This window comes from Hippichthys cyanospilos, chromosome 16 (assembly GCF_059441005.1).
Source record: "Hippichthys cyanospilos isolate Australia breed blue-spotted pipefish chromosome 16, RoL_Hcya_1.0, whole genome shotgun sequence".
Taxonomy (NCBI): Eukaryota; Metazoa; Chordata; class Actinopteri; order Syngnathiformes; family Syngnathidae; genus Hippichthys; species Hippichthys cyanospilos.
Window position 1 is genome coordinate 14688869 of NC_142384.1, and position 17235 is coordinate 14706103.

At 42.5% G+C, this 17235-nt stretch overlaps 2 protein-coding genes across 6 annotated transcripts in view; both read right to left on the reverse strand.

The window, feature by feature from the left end:
• Positions 1-1653: 1653 nt before the first annotated feature.
• LOC148410802 (serotonin N-acetyltransferase-like) lies at positions 1654-4770 on the reverse strand. 5 transcript variants are annotated; one of them, XM_088436670.1, is made up of 5 exons: positions 4687-4770; positions 4522-4578; positions 3997-4140; positions 2782-2936; positions 1654-2210 (listed from the first exon to the last, which is right to left on the reverse strand). In XM_088436670.1, exons 2-5 carry the CDS (start codon positions 4562-4564, stop codon positions 1848-1850), a joined length of 705 nt encoding a protein of 234 aa, XP_088292796.1. In that variant the 5' UTR covers positions 4565-4578; positions 4687-4770; the 3' UTR covers positions 1654-1847. The 5 variants fall into 5 exon arrangements, with proteins under 5 accessions (XP_088292796.1, XP_088292795.1, XP_088292798.1 ...); XM_088436669.1 differs by having other exon boundaries at positions 3997-4215; positions 4687-4738; XM_088436672.1 differs by lacking the exon at positions 4522-4578 and having other exon boundaries at positions 3997-4191; positions 4687-4763.
• A 352-nt stretch (positions 4771-5122) lies between these two features.
• The window catches only part of LOC148410803 (myosin-10), a 40657-nt gene continuing 28544 nt past the window's right edge, over positions 5123-17235 (reverse strand). The window contains exons 15-41 of the mRNA XM_088436668.1: positions 17022-17136; positions 15508-15701; positions 14960-15081; positions 14779-14848; positions 14538-14698; positions 14347-14455; positions 14092-14223; positions 13449-13655; positions 13106-13243; positions 12874-12997; positions 12626-12797; positions 11416-11628; positions 11200-11344; positions 10837-11043; positions 9946-10050; positions 9728-9880; positions 9394-9642; positions 8617-8829; positions 8335-8547; positions 8095-8256; positions 7889-8017; positions 7738-7826; positions 7496-7619; positions 7186-7394; positions 7005-7113; positions 6319-6491; positions 5123-5723 (exon numbers count right to left, since the gene is read on the reverse strand). Coding sequence (XP_088292794.1) covers positions 5570-5723; positions 6319-6491; positions 7005-7113; positions 7186-7394; positions 7496-7619; positions 7738-7826; positions 7889-8017; positions 8095-8256; positions 8335-8547; positions 8617-8829; positions 9394-9642; positions 9728-9880; positions 9946-10050; positions 10837-11043; positions 11200-11344; positions 11416-11628; positions 12626-12797; positions 12874-12997; positions 13106-13243; positions 13449-13655; positions 14092-14223; positions 14347-14455; positions 14538-14698; positions 14779-14848; positions 14960-15081; positions 15508-15701; positions 17022-17136 — 4191 coding nt within the window. The 3' untranslated portion in view covers positions 5123-5569. The remainder of the gene's footprint in view (positions 5724-6318; positions 6492-7004; positions 7114-7185; positions 7395-7495; positions 7620-7737; positions 7827-7888; positions 8018-8094; positions 8257-8334; positions 8548-8616; positions 8830-9393; positions 9643-9727; positions 9881-9945; positions 10051-10836; positions 11044-11199; positions 11345-11415; positions 11629-12625; positions 12798-12873; positions 12998-13105; positions 13244-13448; positions 13656-14091; positions 14224-14346; positions 14456-14537; positions 14699-14778; positions 14849-14959; positions 15082-15507; positions 15702-17021; positions 17137-17235) is intronic.

The following is a 17235-nucleotide window of genomic DNA, read 5'->3' on the forward strand; positions in this document are numbered from 1 at the left end:
TTCAAACGGAAAGGTCTCATAGAACAGAGCTTTTGTCAAGAAAACTGCAAACAATTCACACAACTGAAATCCACATCATACTGAACACAAAGATACCTCCATTTCTTTTAAAGATGCTCACTGCCGAGTCCAGTTGATTACATGTTTTGTTCGGTACTGAACATAAAATTTAGCTTGTGATAAATATTCGGCATATCTACGAGTACTAAATCTATGTGAAATATACTGCCCTCTCGTGGCCAAAACCCCTGCACAGCACACGATCGTCATTGAAGCGTCATGCTGCTACATTGTTTTCATAAAACACTATCATGTTCATTATGTGTTATCATCATCATAATTATTATGATTTTTAATTGCTGATGATTTTAGTTTTTCATTCATTTCAAGGGCGAAAGATGATTTATATATTTTATATACAGTAAATGGTGGTTACAGTAAACGGTGTTAACGGCATGCCGGGACGTCTGTCTGGCAGATTATTTGGGATTATTCCACATGATCCTGTCTGGAGTCAGATGTGACCCCTCCCCTCTGTTTTTGTTCCACAAACACATCCAGCATGAAACAAAACAAAAACATAGCATTGACCTCACTGTAACACAGGACCTAAAAAGAAAATCATGGCAACTATGCTCTGATTGGACCCAAGCGAGGCGCATCGTGTTATTCCTATTTGGAACATGTCATCTAATCAACATTTAGACAAAACAACAAGGGCAACACCCCGAATGAATGCAAAATGACATCTCAGATATTTTTCCAAATGAACAAGCCCTCTTTCCAGCTAAAACAATTTCAAATCTACGGCGGCCATTTTTTTCGAGGCTTGGATGCAAACCAAGTAGTAAGATTTTATGACAGAAGTGCACGCGTGTACTTTAAAAGCAAGCTCAACCTGTTTGCATTGGAGACAAGGAAGCAAATGAAGTATATCGCTGATAAGGATCAACCACACGGCCCTCTGCTGGTATGCGCAAATAATACTTTTATCAGTCGCCAACAATGAAGCATCTTCATTTAGAACAAAGCTTGTCTGCGGGTACATGTGACTATCTCGTGCTTTCAAGATTTATTCTTCGATTATAAACGATTATTTGAAGACAACTGCAGTTTCTGTATTCAGGAAACGTCTTTTTATTTGAATTTTGACAGTAAGAAATGGAGCAAACGCACTCGGATACTTGACATGTTTTACTCAGCGGCTCAAGTGTGACTGTCGTAAATCCTCCAGCGTTGACGCAAACCGCGATTGAGCAGCTCAAGCCTGTTAACTGACGCACGACATGGTTTATCACACTCGCACATTACTCCATATTTACACCTACGATAGACCCATATTAAAATTCAGACTCATATTTTCAATTGTTATTTTGGAATGATTTACTGTGAGTGATCAGTAGAATTAATGACAAAGGAATTCATCACACACCATGATGCAATCTCCACAAGGGCTACTTTACGTCACATTGCATTACATGACATTATTAGTGGTTCATTATTACTGCCCATTACATTTTTTTTTTTGCTTCTGTTTTGTTACTTACCTTATTATTTGCTCGATTATGGAATTTAGTGTGCTCGGGGAAGTGAACGGAATAAGAATCTTATTACTGCGCATACGACAATAAATAATAATAAAACTCTTGAATCTTGAATTACTAATCTGTTTATTGTGTACATATATATAGTGACAGTGAAAAAAAAATCACTTGAAATCGCACAACTATTAATTGAGAGCATCATCCACACGAAAATGCCAAGACGCGCAAAGCTATTATGTGGGTAAAGGGTAATAATAAAAGAGGGTGTTTCCAAACTTTCGAGCGGTCCCCTAAACGATGACGTCATACGTCCAAACGCTGGTCGGCGTGGGGCACGGCCAAAGGCGCGCTGGGGAAGCGGATGGCCTCACTGTTCCGCCTCATGTAGGCGTGTCCGCTGATGGGGTACCACATCTCGGTGAAAGTCAAGGCGCCCACGGTGATGGCGCAGCGGCCGAGCACCTTGAAGCCCATCTTGCGGTAGAAGGGCACCAGGAAGTCCTCGCACATGAGCACGGCCCGCCGCACGTTGGGGAGGCAGCGCAGGTACTGCAGGTAGCGCCACATCAGGATGGGACCTTTGCCCTGCTGCCGGAAGGTGCGGTGGACCGCCAGGACGTGGATGTGCGCGGTGGAGCCTCGCGGCTTGTGGAGCGTTAGGGCCTCCTGTGGTACACAAAACTTGACTTGGAGTGCAAAAAAAAAAAAAAAAACATTGTCATAGTAAGACTAAAAATGAGGCATTAAAGATATAACTGTCTAGTAAGGCGTTTTTCTGGGGGGGAAAAATGATGATGTACAGTATGCCTTTTTTTTTTTTTTACAGAAAATGATCATATATTGTATGGCTTGTTTTTAAACTACATAGTGTTAAGTGTAAGTGATTTTTTTTTTATAAAGTTTATTTTTTGCAAAAAATGACCATGTATTGTAAGGCATTTTTTGACTATATTTAATAAGGTGTATTTTTTTGCAAAATATGACCATGTATAATAAGGCATTTATTTTTTAAATCGCTATATAAAGACCATGTTCAGTAAGGTGTTTTTTTTTTTTTGATAAAGTGTATTTTTTGCAAAAAAATGACACTGTAAGTCATACCTGTAAGTCATAGTAAGCCATACCTTTCACACAAAAGACTACAAATAATAAGGTGCTTATTTTTGTTGTTGTTTTTTTTTCCTACTAAATAGGTTTAGGGTTATACTTCAACAAGGTTGATCCGCAAGTAGCTTACGGCGGCGAGGCGGTCGCGATCCCACAGCGATCCGATGATGAAGGCCACCAGCCGGCCCTCCTCGAACCAGCCCATGGAAAATTCCGGACACAGAGTGAGGAAGTGACGCACCTCGTCCAGGTGCAGCGGACACTCGCCTGACACGGAGATGAACGCTGCCGCCGCGACACACAAATGCACATAAACAAACTGATTTTTACCGGGGTATGTTGTGATGTCATTTTCAGTCAAGAGCAAGAAGCAAAATGGTCACGAGCAATAGCGCTATTAGTACCCCTGGGGGTACTTCAAGGAAATTCAGGGGGTATTCAAGATTTGAAATAAAACAAACATGCAAAAATCCTTTAAAAATGATTGAGTTAATCAATTGCTTCAGGAAACTATAAGTTCAGTAGGTTATTCCATTTTATTATTGTTAAAAGAATGGTTGGAACCAACTTGTGCCACCTCTCGTTACCTGTCAAGTTCATGATTTATTTTTATGAACGCATCACTGCTAGGACACTTTTAGTTGAATTCATTTCTGTCGACTTATTTTTATTGAATTATACATTTTCTTTTTGAGAGCAGGTCTGACACTTTATGTTGATTATTTTGGGGGGGGGGGGAATATTTATTGATAATTAATGATTCTTTTTTTGTGAAGAGAGCTTTACTGTATCCCAGAACAGGACACTTTAAGTTTAATATATTTCTAGGGGCAAATATTTATTTATAATTATTTCTCTTTTGAGAATGCACTTAAGGTTGATTATTTTTTGAGAAGAAATATTTATTAATAATAAAGGTAATGATTTATTTTCTGTGAACAGATGCTTTGTGTTTAATATTTTTTGTGGACTTTTTTTTGAGAACAGGTTTGACACGTTGATTTTTTTGAATGGGAAAATATTTATTAATAATTATTTCTTTTTGATAACAGATTTCTTTACATACTGTAGGTTGATTTTTTTTTTTTTTGCAGATCAACACAAATGAATTTTGAAAGGGTCTAAAGTTGAATAAATCAGATACTGATGCCATTTTTTTTGTTGGTTTGGATGTTTTTTTTTTTTTTAACCCCAAAATGCTTGGCACAGCGCCACATCTGGATGGGTACTTGGCTGAAAAGATCATTCACAAGGGTGTACATCAGTGAAAAAAGTTTGAGAACCACCGAATTATGGAATCAACTTTTTCATTCCGACCAACAGAAAATAAGTCGGAAGGACTTACCCTCTCGTTCAATTTCAAACACGCTGATGGCATCTTGCGTGTTGAGAGGACGGACTTCGCTGGCGGGAAGCGTGTGCCTCCTCTGGATCCCGGGCGACACCGAGGGCGTCGGCTGCATCGCTTCCACCTTGGGCCGAGCGATCGCTGAGGAAATGGCAAGCCGGAGAACCCGTCGGCCCCCCTTGAAAAGTCCTTCTGCGGGAGTGGCTGCGTTGAGCCCTGCGTTGGCCAAACGTTTTTAAAGGCCGCCTGTGAGTCACGGCCGCATTTGCATTTGAATATTTGACGCCGGGTCGAAGGCCTCAGCTGCTCGTGGCCTTCTTTCCAAGCCCGTAATTTTTGTACTCACATGGATGCCATTTGGGTTTTGTCTCTGCTAGGCATATAATCATCAATCTCCTCCTCCGCCATATTCATTACCGTGAAAAGCAGCTGTTTATTGTTTGGAATTTAGGACACAGGAGGGACTACATCACTGGTTCTAAAGCTTTTTTCATAGATGTCTTTTTTTTTTTTTTACAGTACCTTCTAAACAGAACAGTTGCATCTTCAATTTCATGACCAGCATACTTAATAAAACACCTAAAACACAGGTGTCAAACTGAAGGTACACACTGGAAACTTAGACTAGACCAATGAAAAAAAGTGACCTCCTTGGTGGAGGTAATAAGGAGTGACGTGGGCACTTACTTGTGAGGTTTACTTTGGATCTTCAGGTAAAGTAGTTCTCCTTGACGGTCCAACTCGTACTCAACCGGAGCGCGCGCACATCCCTCGCACGTCATTATGGAGTGATTATTACTATGAGTCACATGATGGAGGATTACAGAAGTTGTTTCCACAACTCGGCGCATTAACGGACACGTTATCTCCTCTGCGGACAGGACACGTAGACGAACCCTGGAAGATGAACAAGCAGCAGCCAAAAGGTTTAATGGCTTTTGTGGTGAGCTATTCAAATTGGTGGTGTGGCCATCTTGAAATTCATTCATATTTAATAGGGGTAATAATTTGCCATTAGATGACACAAGATGAGCTTTTTTTTCGCTCCCTATCAAAGTTCCAAATTCACCTATTCGACATTTGTGAGAAACTAAAAGAAAGACAAAGAAGCTTTTCTCTAAAATGTCATTAAATGGATGTTTTATTAAAATACATCTTCACAAAACGATGCATATATGAACAGTACATGTGGCATAAATGCATTTGAAGGAAGCGCAACAAGGCACAGGAGATGAAGGCGAGATCATTGCGGGGACAAACTGCGTTCCATCTCTACTTTCATACATGAGCAAAGCATTCTTGTGCGGGGCTGAAAAAATACTAATCTAAAATAACTTATGCATCTTAAAAGTACGTGCTGGGATTAAGGGATGAGATGAATGCAGTCTCTACGTAAAGATGCTCTCTAGGCCCAATAAGGCAATGTTTGTTGGGAAAAGAGAAGGTTGGGACTCCAACCGCTGGTGTTTTATTGCGACATGCTAAAGGCGCATGTGATAGGCAAAGGCGTTCATTCTCAAGAAGCTGACAAAGTTCCTTATTGAGGTTTAAAGTTAAGGCATGTTGCCGCTTATTCCTGCTGGGGGGCAGGTGTCTCATTGGCATTGTTGTCCGTGACCTTGTTCTCCAGCTCGTCGTCGGACAGGAGGTCCAAGGACGAGCCCTCTCCCGGTAATTGACGTCTGCCGGAGCGACTGGAGGAAAAACTGATGGGGCCGCCACGCCTGGAACAGCAACAGGAGCACTTTCAGGAAGTAAACACATTTTCGCCACGTCCCCGGAAATATGATTCTATATTCAAGATTCAGCATTTTTATTGTCATATGCAATACTACACATTTAAGTTCTTCTGCTCACTTCGTGGAGCAGACTGCATTCCATAATCGAGCAAATAATAAAGTGGGCAACAAAAACAACAATAATGAACCATTAATAAATGAATAGACTTACATTCTGAGCATATTATGGAGTAGATGGATTGGAAGAAATTTTATACATATGAAAATATCATGCAGTGCAAAATATTATGTATTTAGCAGCTTTCCTGCACTGCGCAGGATTTGTAAGGCGCAAGTGTGCGCACAACATAGAGACTGGTGATGAGGCAGATTAGTTCGTGAGGGATTTGTTCGGAATCCTGATGGCCTGCAGGCCACCAAAGAAGGTTGTAGACTGAAGATTGTAGCAAATATTTTTGCATTTAAAATATTATAGACACGATTTATACTTATACAAAATAGTTCAGTGCATTACTGCATCGTATGCTCTTGAAATGCTGAAAGCACACGGCGTGATTGAACATTTGAAAAAAAAGAGTACCGGAGGCGGCTCTTGAGTGTGTGGACCTCCCGGGTGAGACCCTCGCTGGCCTCGGTGGCGTCATCCAGCTCTCGCTGTAGCTTCCTTCGTGACGCGTTGGCCCTCGTGGCTTCCTCTTCTGCTTCCTCCAGCTGACGTTTGAGCTGCTTCATACGAGAGTTTGCCTTTTCGACCTTCGCAAATAAACAAACAAAAAAGGGGCAGGTTGTGGTAAAAAAATGATTCAAAAAACAACATTACACTGACATTTTATTGTTTGCCACTTTTTGCCACTTTTGCCATAACTTTGACTGTCGTCTCACAGACAGCCACCGTTATATTAACAGAGATTTACAATGCTCTGCTGCAGCGCTGTTCTCTTCTCTTCCTTTGCTCCTAGCAGTGTGTGTGAGTTTCATAAGGGAGATGGGCACTCCTACAAGACACGCGATTGGCTCCCGGCACGACCAATGAGGGCAAGAGTAGATGACAAAAAACGAGCCTGTAACAGAAGCGCCTCTCCTGTTTACGTTTACATTTGCACGCTAGCTTAATGTTCTAGCCGTCTGCTCATTAAAAACATCTTTTGAAAAGTAGGAATATTCATACCGGGGATTATGCTGCATTACACCACAAATTTTGCCAAATTCTCATCTCGTATCGGTGGACTCAATCTCGTGAGACGTCCCGTCCTACGAGAAGCATACTTGTTCTTTAAACTGGTCCGCGTGGCGTCGTTCGTCCTCCACTTGCATGCAAATCTCCTTCAGCTTCTTCTCAGTCCTCCTCACTATCTTGTTAGCCGCCGCTCGCTCCCTGCCGAGAAGGTTGACGGAACACGTTGAAGCCTTGTCATGGCCAATTTCAGTCAGGTGTTGTACGTCTTACTTGGCCTCCTGCTCCAGCTGTTCCTCCAGCTGCGCTATCTTGGCCTCCAGCGCCGTGATGGAAGCTTTGAAGCGACTCTTGACAGAACCTTCCAGTTCGCTCAGCTTGGCCCGGAGCTCCTTGTTTTGACGTTCCAGCTGCTGCCGGGCGTTTTCGCTCTTTTGTGACGCGCTCCGCTCCGCACTCAACTCTGTGGTCAGCGTGTCCGCCTGCGGGAGGCCAAAAATGAAGCAGAGCCCGAGGGAGAATTATGGCAATAAAATTGCCACTCTTATTTGGAGCTCTTGAAAAACTTCAGCTCACGTCACACCTGCATGGTGGTCTTTCTGAAGCGGTCGTTGAGAAGCTCCATGTTGCCTTGCTCTTCTTCAAGTTCTTCTTCTAGCTGAGCAATACGGGCCTCCAGCCTCCTCTTCTCATCCATCAGAGCAGTCCTTCAACCCAAGCAGACAATGTGACAGCTGATGGAGAACATTTAAACTTTCATATGTTGAATGGTGCTGCACGCGTTGATTTGCCGGAGAACAAGCCGAAAGGAAACCAACAACGTACTTTCCAGATGTGCTGTTGGAGATTTCGTCTTGCAACTCATCTCTTTCTTGCTCAGCGTGGCGTCGTCCCCTCTCCGACGCTGCAAGGTCCTGCAGAAAAAAAAGGTTAGGAACAGAAATGTTCATGTAAGTTTATGAAGGAAAAATAGTACCTCATGCAGCTGCACAATCTCAGCCTCCAGACTCTTTAACTTCTTCTCATTTTCCTTGGATAATGCAAAGATATCATCTCTGGAAGCCCTGGCATCTTCCAGTTCCCTCTGGTAGTCCTTCATTTGGGCCTGAAGAAGAAATGTCGGTGTTTCGATGGGAAGCGTGAATGTAAACGAAGCCCGGTTGAGCTGATCTAAATGTGCACCTGGAGCTTGCGCAGTTGTTTGATAGCTTCATCTCGAGCCTTGCTGGCACCTTCGATCTGACCCTCCACGTCCTTCAAATCCATTTCCAGTTTCTTCTTAGCGGCAACGGCCAAAGCTTTCTGCTTCCTTTCATCCTCCAGCTCCGCCTCCATCTCTCGGACCTGAAGGGAGGAGCCGAGCCCAAAGCTAAACATAAGACCTTCATTTGAAAGAGGCCAAAGCCAAGCCGGGTGCCGCACCTGCTTAACGAGGGCTCTCTTCTTCTCATCGTTCTGGTCGTCACGACCCTGGAGGTCGCGCTCGTACTGAGCCTTCATGGCCTGCATGTTGACCTCCAGGCGCAGCTTGGCGTCCTCCGTGGCCTGCAGCTCGTCCTCCAGCTCCTCTAATTGAGTCTTCATCTCTTCCAGCTGCTGCTCCAGAGTGCGCTTGGATTTCTCCAACTCGTGAACCTGACAAGAGCGCAACGAACGTAAAGATGGATTCTATCAGTGCAGCGAACAAGATTTTTTGGTCCTCACATTTTTGCCCACGTCGTCCTTGGAGTTCATCAGATCTTCCATTTCGGAGCGGAGCTGCTTGTTGGCCCTCTCCAGTTCCTCTTTGGCCTCCAGAGCTTCATCCAGCGCTCTGGTCATGGACAGAGCTTTGGTCTCCTTCTCCCTGGCCTCGGCTTCCGCACGGTCACGCTCTTCAGCATAGCGGGCTGAAATGCTCTTCTCCTCCGCCAGCAACTACGCGGAAGCAAACATTGAGGAAATAGCAAATTTGGGTATTTACATTGAAGATTATGTCAAATTCAAACCTGGCACATACTCAGAATTGGTTGTTGTGGAGGAATTATTTATGTGGGTTAATTTTACCTGTTTACCAATTTAGCGTTCCTTTATTTTGTTGCTAATATTGTAATAATTTTGTTTTGTATGTTTGCATTCCTAAGATGGCAATTTTGGTTTGCTGTCATACCGCCCTCTTGTGTTCATTTAGGTTAGTCCACTCCCACACAGTATAAGCCTTGATTCAAATGATCGAGTTGGAAGGGTTTCAGTTCATTTTTGAGCCTCTGTTAAACCTTTTTGACTTTATTAAATTGATCTTTTTATCCAAATTTAAAGCACCTTGGCCCTCACCCATGCTCGGTTTTAAATTGCTACTACTATTTTTTTAAATTAAGGAGTTTTTTCAGACTAATACAAACTAATAAAATGGAGGAACAAACTAGTAAAATGAGTCATTGGAGAAGATGATTAAAAAAAACTAATGAAATCAAAATTTGATTTCCAGGTAACATGTCTCACCTGGTCAAACTTCTTCTGTTTCTTCTCCAGACTGGAGACGCTCTGCCTCTGGTGATCCAAGTCAACCGTGAGATCATCCAGCTCCTGCTGCAGACGAGTTTTTGTTTTCTCCATCTTCTCAAAAGCGATGGTCTTCTCCTCCAGACGTTGGCCTGACATCTCCAAGTCCTTTTGCAGCTTCTTCTTGGCCTCCTCAAGGCCGTCTATTATCCCCGCGTCATCCTCAAGCTTCTTCTTGCTCTCCGACAGCTACAAACAGGAAAAAAAAAAAGCAGAGCTCAAACTGAGAATCAACCAAAAGACACCTGCAATATCTGGAGACGATCTGACCGACCTGAGCCTGTAAGGTCAGCAACTGTTTCTCCACATTTTTGCGGGCCACCTCATCCTCCTCTTGCTGCTCCTGGAGGGCATTTTTCTCCTCCTCTAACTGGCGCATGCGGCTGCTGAGGTTCAATTTCTGACGGGTTTCCTCTTGGAGCAGCTCCTATGAGGAAAATCCACTTTGCAGTTAAGTGAACAAGAAAAGTTCTGAAAGATAGTGTGGCGTACCTGGGTGTCTTGGAGTTGACTCTCCAATCCGGAAATATCTTTTGTCATCTTGATGCCTTTTCTCTCTGCATCTTCCAACATGGCGGACACATTGTCCAGCTCAGTCTGCCATGGGAAAAAAGAAAGTTGGGTAGAGGTCTTTAAAATTATGAGGGGGGGGTTCATGTAGCAAACATATTAGTGGTATTGGTAATGGTGACTCCTGGTGACTTCTTTCAACCACTCAAAATATTCAGAGGCATCAGCCCTATCCATTCATATATCATTTTTTTTGAAGGGGAGGGGGGCTACGGCCCTATTAAAAATGATAAAAGTGTGATAATAGCAAAAGTAACTATGCTGTATACAAATTTATGAAATGAAAAGAGGAATATTTATATTGTCATAATTAGAATATGACTTTAAGACTTTTGCATTACGGGAGTCCAGGATAAGATAGTCATCAGTCATTAAAAGGCTTTGTAAATGTCATAAATTGGCCGCTAGTGCCACCCGATGGTTTTGGGGTGTCAACACAATCATTTCTATTACGCCCCATTTGTGGGTTGCCGTGAAAGGATTAATGCAAAAATAGGGGGAAATGCATGATAAAATATCAAATTTTCAGTATGTTAAAAATTGACAAGCTTTCCAATTTTGAATGGCAGTAAATGAGCCCGACATGGGCTAAATTACACACCTATAGAGTGTACCCCTCCACCTCCCGTTTGCAAGCATTTAGAAGGGACGGCAGGATGGCATATTGAAAGTCGACTTATTTCGAGAATCTGTGCAATATTTTAGCCTCCTAGTGTTTTTTTTTTATATGGTCATCATTTGAAATCACACATCAAAAACATCTAAAAGCCCAAATTGGGTCCAAATTTCTCTAAGTGGTTAAATGTACGTCACCTGCAGTTTGTGCGCACGTTCAGCCAGCTCGCCCTTGGTCCGCTCATTTTCAGTGTTTCTGGCAGTGACCTCCTGCAGCTGACCCTCCAGTTTCTTCCTCTTGTGCTCGGACTCCATCTTGGCCTGTTGAAGGCTTTTGACCTCGCAAGCCATCTCCTTGTTGGCGCTCTCCTGGCTCTGCTTGGTCTTCTCCAGATTTGCTTTGAACTAGAGAGACATAGTAGGCAACATTTGTGTTCAAACTGCGTTTTTTTCCACGCAAAAATACATGCAAGGAAAACAAGAAGGGAATTAGTCCTTTTTTTTTGACGGACATAATTTTGTGCCATTTTTATTTGGGATGTGTTGTAAAAGGCGCCTCACCCTCTTTGCCTGTTCAAGCTGCTCGGAGAGCTCTTCTAAAGCAGTGGCGTGCCTCTGTCGCATATCCTGGATTTGAGCCTCATGGTTTTTAGTCTCATCCTCAATGGCTTTCTTCAGCTCGGCAACTTCTTGCTCTCGCTTGGTCCTAAAAAGTACAAAAACAATAAAATGTTGAGTTTTGATATTTAACAGCAGGACAAATCCAGAAAATGTTACCGTAGCTCTTGCTGGGCAGCGGTTGTATCAAGGGTGTCCTCCAATTCTGTCTTGAGAGCCTCCAGTTCTTCACTCAAATCTCGCTTCAGCTTCTCGGCCTTGTTCCTGGCCTGTTTCTCCAACTCCATGTCCTCCTGCAGCTCGGACAATTGGGCTTGAAGCTCGCGCACTTGTTTCAAAGCGTTGTTCTTCTGGTTGACCTCATCTTCACCCCTGTGGAACATCAAGTCACAATATGTCAAACAACAATGTTTGAGATTTTAACATGAATGAATTATGATTCAGTCAGTGGCTTGGTCAATAACATTTATGAATGAATTACCGGTAGATTAAAAAACGGTTAATTTTAATGCCTTTAGTGAAAAATATAAAATTTTATCAAATTAACATGAATGAATTATGATGAATTATGATTTTTTTCCCCCTTTCACCAAATAGGTAAATGAAAGTTTGAAAATTGTTTGCATTGTCAATACGCACATTAACACCAATGAACAGTTTTCAGTGTCTTCAGTGACCCTAATAAACATGTTTTTATGGAAAGAAGCCAGCGTACTCGGGGTGGTACAGTGACATAAAAAAAAAAAAAAAATCAAAGTACGGTTTGACGTCTGACCACTTGATGGCAGCAGAGACAAATTTAAGGTTGTATATTAGCTATCTCCATCCATCCATGATCTTAACCGCTTGTCCTCATGAGGGTCGCTGGCTTTGTATTGTTTCGCGATGAGAAGTTTGCTCCAAATCTCTTCTGACTTCTGAGTGACGATCACCAGCTAAAATCCACTTTCCTAGTCATTCGCGGCGAATGAGCGTGACTCATATTGACAACTTTAAACTTGCGTAGACGGCTTTGCATCCTGTTTTGTTTTCCCCCGGCTGGTCTTTTGTTGCCTGTCGTTCACTATTATACAGTAGCCGTATATATCCCGTGACAAGGCCACCAATCACACATTCCTAAAGGGTAAGAACAAACACTTTGTTGGGTCGGCGGCAAGTTATGACACCTGATCCGTTTACTTGTCTCTACGCCGTCACCCCAATAACATGCAGCACATAAAAAGGAGCAGGTGAGACCACACGTTGCATCAACGTTAAATGCGGTGTCCGCAACGTTCAATTCCCTCCCATCACACTGACTCGGTATTAAAAGCCGTATTTAACTGTGACTCAGTATGATGTTATTGAGCCTGGTTCTGTTTTCCCAAACCTTGTCTGAAGTAACTGCTGCTCGTCCTCTTTCTTGACAATTTGAGTTTTCAACTCCTCTATCTGGGCCTGGAGCTCGGTGATCTGGTCCTGATAGTCCGACGTTTCGCCGTCCAGCTTTCTCTTGGCTTTCTCCAGTTCCTGGCGGGTCTTCTCTTCCTTTTTAAGCCTCTCTAGATTGGAAATTGGACGACGTTTGAGATGTAAGGAAGCGATGGTCTTCTTTCACGAGGCAAAGGTCTCGCTTACCCTCCAGGTCGGCCATCATGATCTCTTGCTTGTTCTTGACCTTTCCGAGGTTCTTAGCCTTCTCTTCCTCCTCAGCAAGGAAAACGGTCATCTCATTGATACGATCCTCCAGCGATTTTTTTTCCTGAAGGGCACAAACATAAGCTCTTAAATCGCTTGTCTGATCTGTGTCAGTGTCCGTTCCGACATCACAAAAACGATTTGGCATTGAAGACTCAGTGTCTTTGCTCACCTTGACGAACTTGGTGTTTTGGTCCTCCAGCAGCAAAATATCCTCTTCGTATTTCTTCATTTTGGCTTCGGCTGTGACTTTCTCAAGCTGTAGCTTCTGCCGAGCAGCCTCCTCTTCATCCAACTGCTCTTCCAGGTCCTACCACCACATTGGAAGAAATAGAATATTGAGCTTTTATAACCCATAACTGACTGATTATCAGATTAATCAATAATTATTTTTGATAAATCCATTTTAATTGAAAATTGTCAACATTCTTGGAAAGCAGATGTTAAAGCTTCTTTTTCAACTTGGAGACTATTTAATTTTGAAATGTAGTTACAGTACACATATATTGATTGACCTGGATATGAGACTGCATCTTTTTCTTTTCATTGACCATGCCCTGGCCCCTTTCCTCTTCTTCCTCCAGTCTGGACTCCAGGTCGTGAAGGATCTCCTCCAGTTCTTGTTTCTTGGTAGCCAGGCGAGCTCTCATCTCCTCAGCTTCAGCAAACAGCTCAGTCTCTGCCTGCAGCTGCTCCGCCAGGATGTTTTTCTCCTCTGTTAACTACACAGAAACAAGACCGAGCTCAAGGCTTGATTTCTTTTTTTTTTTTTGCGGGTTTGACTTTGAAATGTCCGATCGCATTTGAATGCACCATGCGGTTCGTCCTCGCACAAAAACTGTGGAACTCTTAACAAAGATTGAAGATGATTCTTTAATGGCGGTGTGTTGACGTTGGGAGCTTGAATACAAGCATATGAATACAAATTTTTAAAATAATCCTCACAATTTTTTTTAAATACCAGCTCATGTGAATATGCAACTTGAACTGAACAGCAGCCTTCACGAGAACGTGCGCATTTTTTCCCCACCAGGCCATGAGGCGATTTCAGTTTTGCAATTCTATGCTTTTACATGAGGCGCAAAGTTCAAAATTGATCTTGCGCACGGCAATGCGAAACGTTTTATTTTGAGCCTCGTTCACATCGGCATATCTGACCTGCTGGTGTTTCCGTTCCATCTCTACCAGCTGTCCCTCCACCTTTGTATGCTTCTCCTTCACTTTGACCAGCTCTTCGTCTTTAGCCTGCATTTCTTCCTCCTGCCTTGTCACCTGCAGCAAGGGCTTGACCTGTATTTGGAGCGGAAGGGAGAGTTTTCATCTCAGAAGAACGTGTTCTTGCGTCAGCGCTTTGTGGCAACAGCTCGGGAATGATGCGTAAATCCAAACGCTTCTATTCTCTGGGGGTCACACCTTAGTGAAAAGTCTCCACCACTGCCAGTGACGCAGCTTCAAGTATGCAGCACAGTTTCTTTGGAGAACCTTTAGAGCACTGAGCTGTTGCTGCTTCTTGGCAAAGGCCCTAAAGCAAAAAAAAAAAAAAAAAAACGTGAGGCCTTTATACAGCTGAATCACGCAGAAAGCAGCGGAGACGCAAGCCTTACTTGCGTGCCAAATAGCCGCGACAAGCAGCCTGGAAGTAAATAATGATGTCAGTGATCTTCAGGTCCCTCTCTTCCTCCAAGTGGGCCAGCACTCCCGCCCTGAAGAAGATTTTACTCTGGCCGATGCGAAACAGGTTGTTGTCGAGCTCCAGGGATTTGATCTGTCAAACAGGGAAAACATGTGAAACGACGATGAGACCAGAGGAGCAAAAGACAAGTTTGGAATTTTTTGTTTGCAGACCATTCTCTCGCAGGCTTGTTTTCCATCCATAAAGCCTTTGGGGATGGCATTGGGAGTGAGAATCTCATACCTGGACACAGAGAGGAAAATTCTTTACTATTTTTTTCCATTTTTTTTTTTTAATTGAATTTTAGCAACACTATCTACAATGTAAAACAAGCCATGAAACAAAGTAAAGTACCTCTGCCTGAACTCTTGGAAGACGATACGGTTGGGAAAGCCTTGTCTGCAGATACGGATCCCTTCCAGGACACCATTACATCTTAGCTGGTCCAGAACCAAATGAGGATCCAGTTTACCAGCCTAGAGCAGGCGGACAAACCACATCCAAGAAATTAAAAAGAAATGACCAGATGAAGACTGTAACTTTAGCTACAGTCCGACATAATACCTGGACACGCTATGGCTAACATTAGCCAGATTAGTTACATAATCTATTGAAGACGTAATAATAGTTCTAGAACCCTAACAAATTTGACCGCAACAAAATAAAACACACCTGTTGTTGACTTAGTACTAGAGAAGCACCGAATTTTCATCCACAAAAAATTTGCAGAAAAATGCAAAAGCTGTGGTAGGCTTTTATTTTGTAGCTGTAATAGCGATGGCTAACTTCGCAAATCCGTTTTATTGCCATCACATTACACAAATCAACCCCCCCTTACCTACTTTTTTGTCTTTAGTATGCAAGTCATTTAACAGAATGATGGAGACCATCTTGTGACTCACCCTTTTCTCATGGTTGGGGATGATGCAGCGGACAAAATTAGGGTTGGTGTTCCTCAATGTGGCCATCAGCTTGGACAGCTGCTCCTTGTACAGCTGGCCCACCGTGCGGAACATGCCCTTTTTAGTTTTGTACGCCGCACCGAACGCCGTCTCGTTCATGCCAGCCACTTGGTCCAGGCCAACGATTCGGTCCACTGGTGATGACAAATGTGAGATTGTTAGCGATGAACAGAGAAAATGGCACGTTTGAGGCTGAATTATAAATGCGGGATATTGCAATGAAGATGAAATGAAGTATTCATTTGTGCAACTCTTTATCAGTGTTGCAGCAGTGGTGAAAACCCAGCAACTGAGAGCATAGACCATCACGGGGTTATACAGTATTTAAAAGCTTTCATAATACCAGCTAATAAGTATCAAAGATATATTTGTCCCCTCCCAAACATCAGCTATTTTTTTAAATGTACTTTGACATTAAAAAAAACACCTTAAAATACACATCCTGCCCACACCTCCCTCACAACTACACACTGTTGTTTTTTTTTCTTGATCAAACACAAAACAAACACGAATGCCTACCATCGGTCGTTAGATATGGATTTACTATCTATATATGTGTTGTTTTTCCTGAATACATTTGACCTTACTATAAATACTCTTAAAATACAAACGACGCAATGGGGGGTGCATATTGGCATTTTTTTTCTCTTCAAAATAACGTAGTGAAAAGCAAAAACATCACAAAAATCTGTATAACCAAAAACATAATCATTTACAATGTTAAAAATGTCCTACTTAGTTTAAAGGGATGTTCCACTTATTTATAAATTTTCAGCAGCAAAAAGTTAACCATTTTTCTGTAATTAATTTGATGAATTAGATTCCATGTACAATAATCCTTTTTAAGTGGCAGAAAAATAAAAACTAAAATAAAAACTATTTACTGCTGAAAATGGCAAAAATAAATGGACTGTCCCTTTAAGAAATGTCATTTTCACTTGATGCTTTGTATTATATGTTTTGAGAGGCGAAATAAAAACCAGTCATGATGGATGGATGACAAAATAATGTGAAAAGACAAAAGGCCATGCGGAGCCAAACGGCATTGAACGCAGGCACGGCCGCTGACGAAATGAGTAATCGGCGATCCAATATGGAGGACGTGCAATAGTTAGGAGCGCACGTCATCTTTCACCTTGAGCCCCATGGAGCACAGACACATTGTCATAGAAAGAGGCTCTCTGAATCGTCTGAATGTCTACAACACGTGCGCACACACATTCACAGAGAAGACAGCGGAGTGAGTTTAAAAAAAAAAAAAAACCTGCACTAAATTCTGTTTATACTCAAATTAGTGGCAAACAATAATTCGACACCATACACATTAGTCGTTACTTTCAAATGACTGATAAAAGCTGTTATGCACAAGGAAATTCTTTCTGCGTGTTCTTTGCTGTTTGTGATGACTTCATCTTCAAAACCGGGCAAAGTAAGCGTTGTGGTGAACATCTCACCATCTTTCCAGAGTTCAGCCACAAACTTGTCGGTGGATTGATGCAGCAGCGTGGCCACGTTGTCATTCAGGGGATCCATATTCTTCATTAGCCATTCATCAGCTTTATAGTCCACCTGAGAAAACAGCTCTCCTGCGTCATTTGGACCACAACCGCCAAACTTTTCTACTTGCGCTACTACTAAAAAGTTACGAGTTGGGCTTGAAGCTAAATG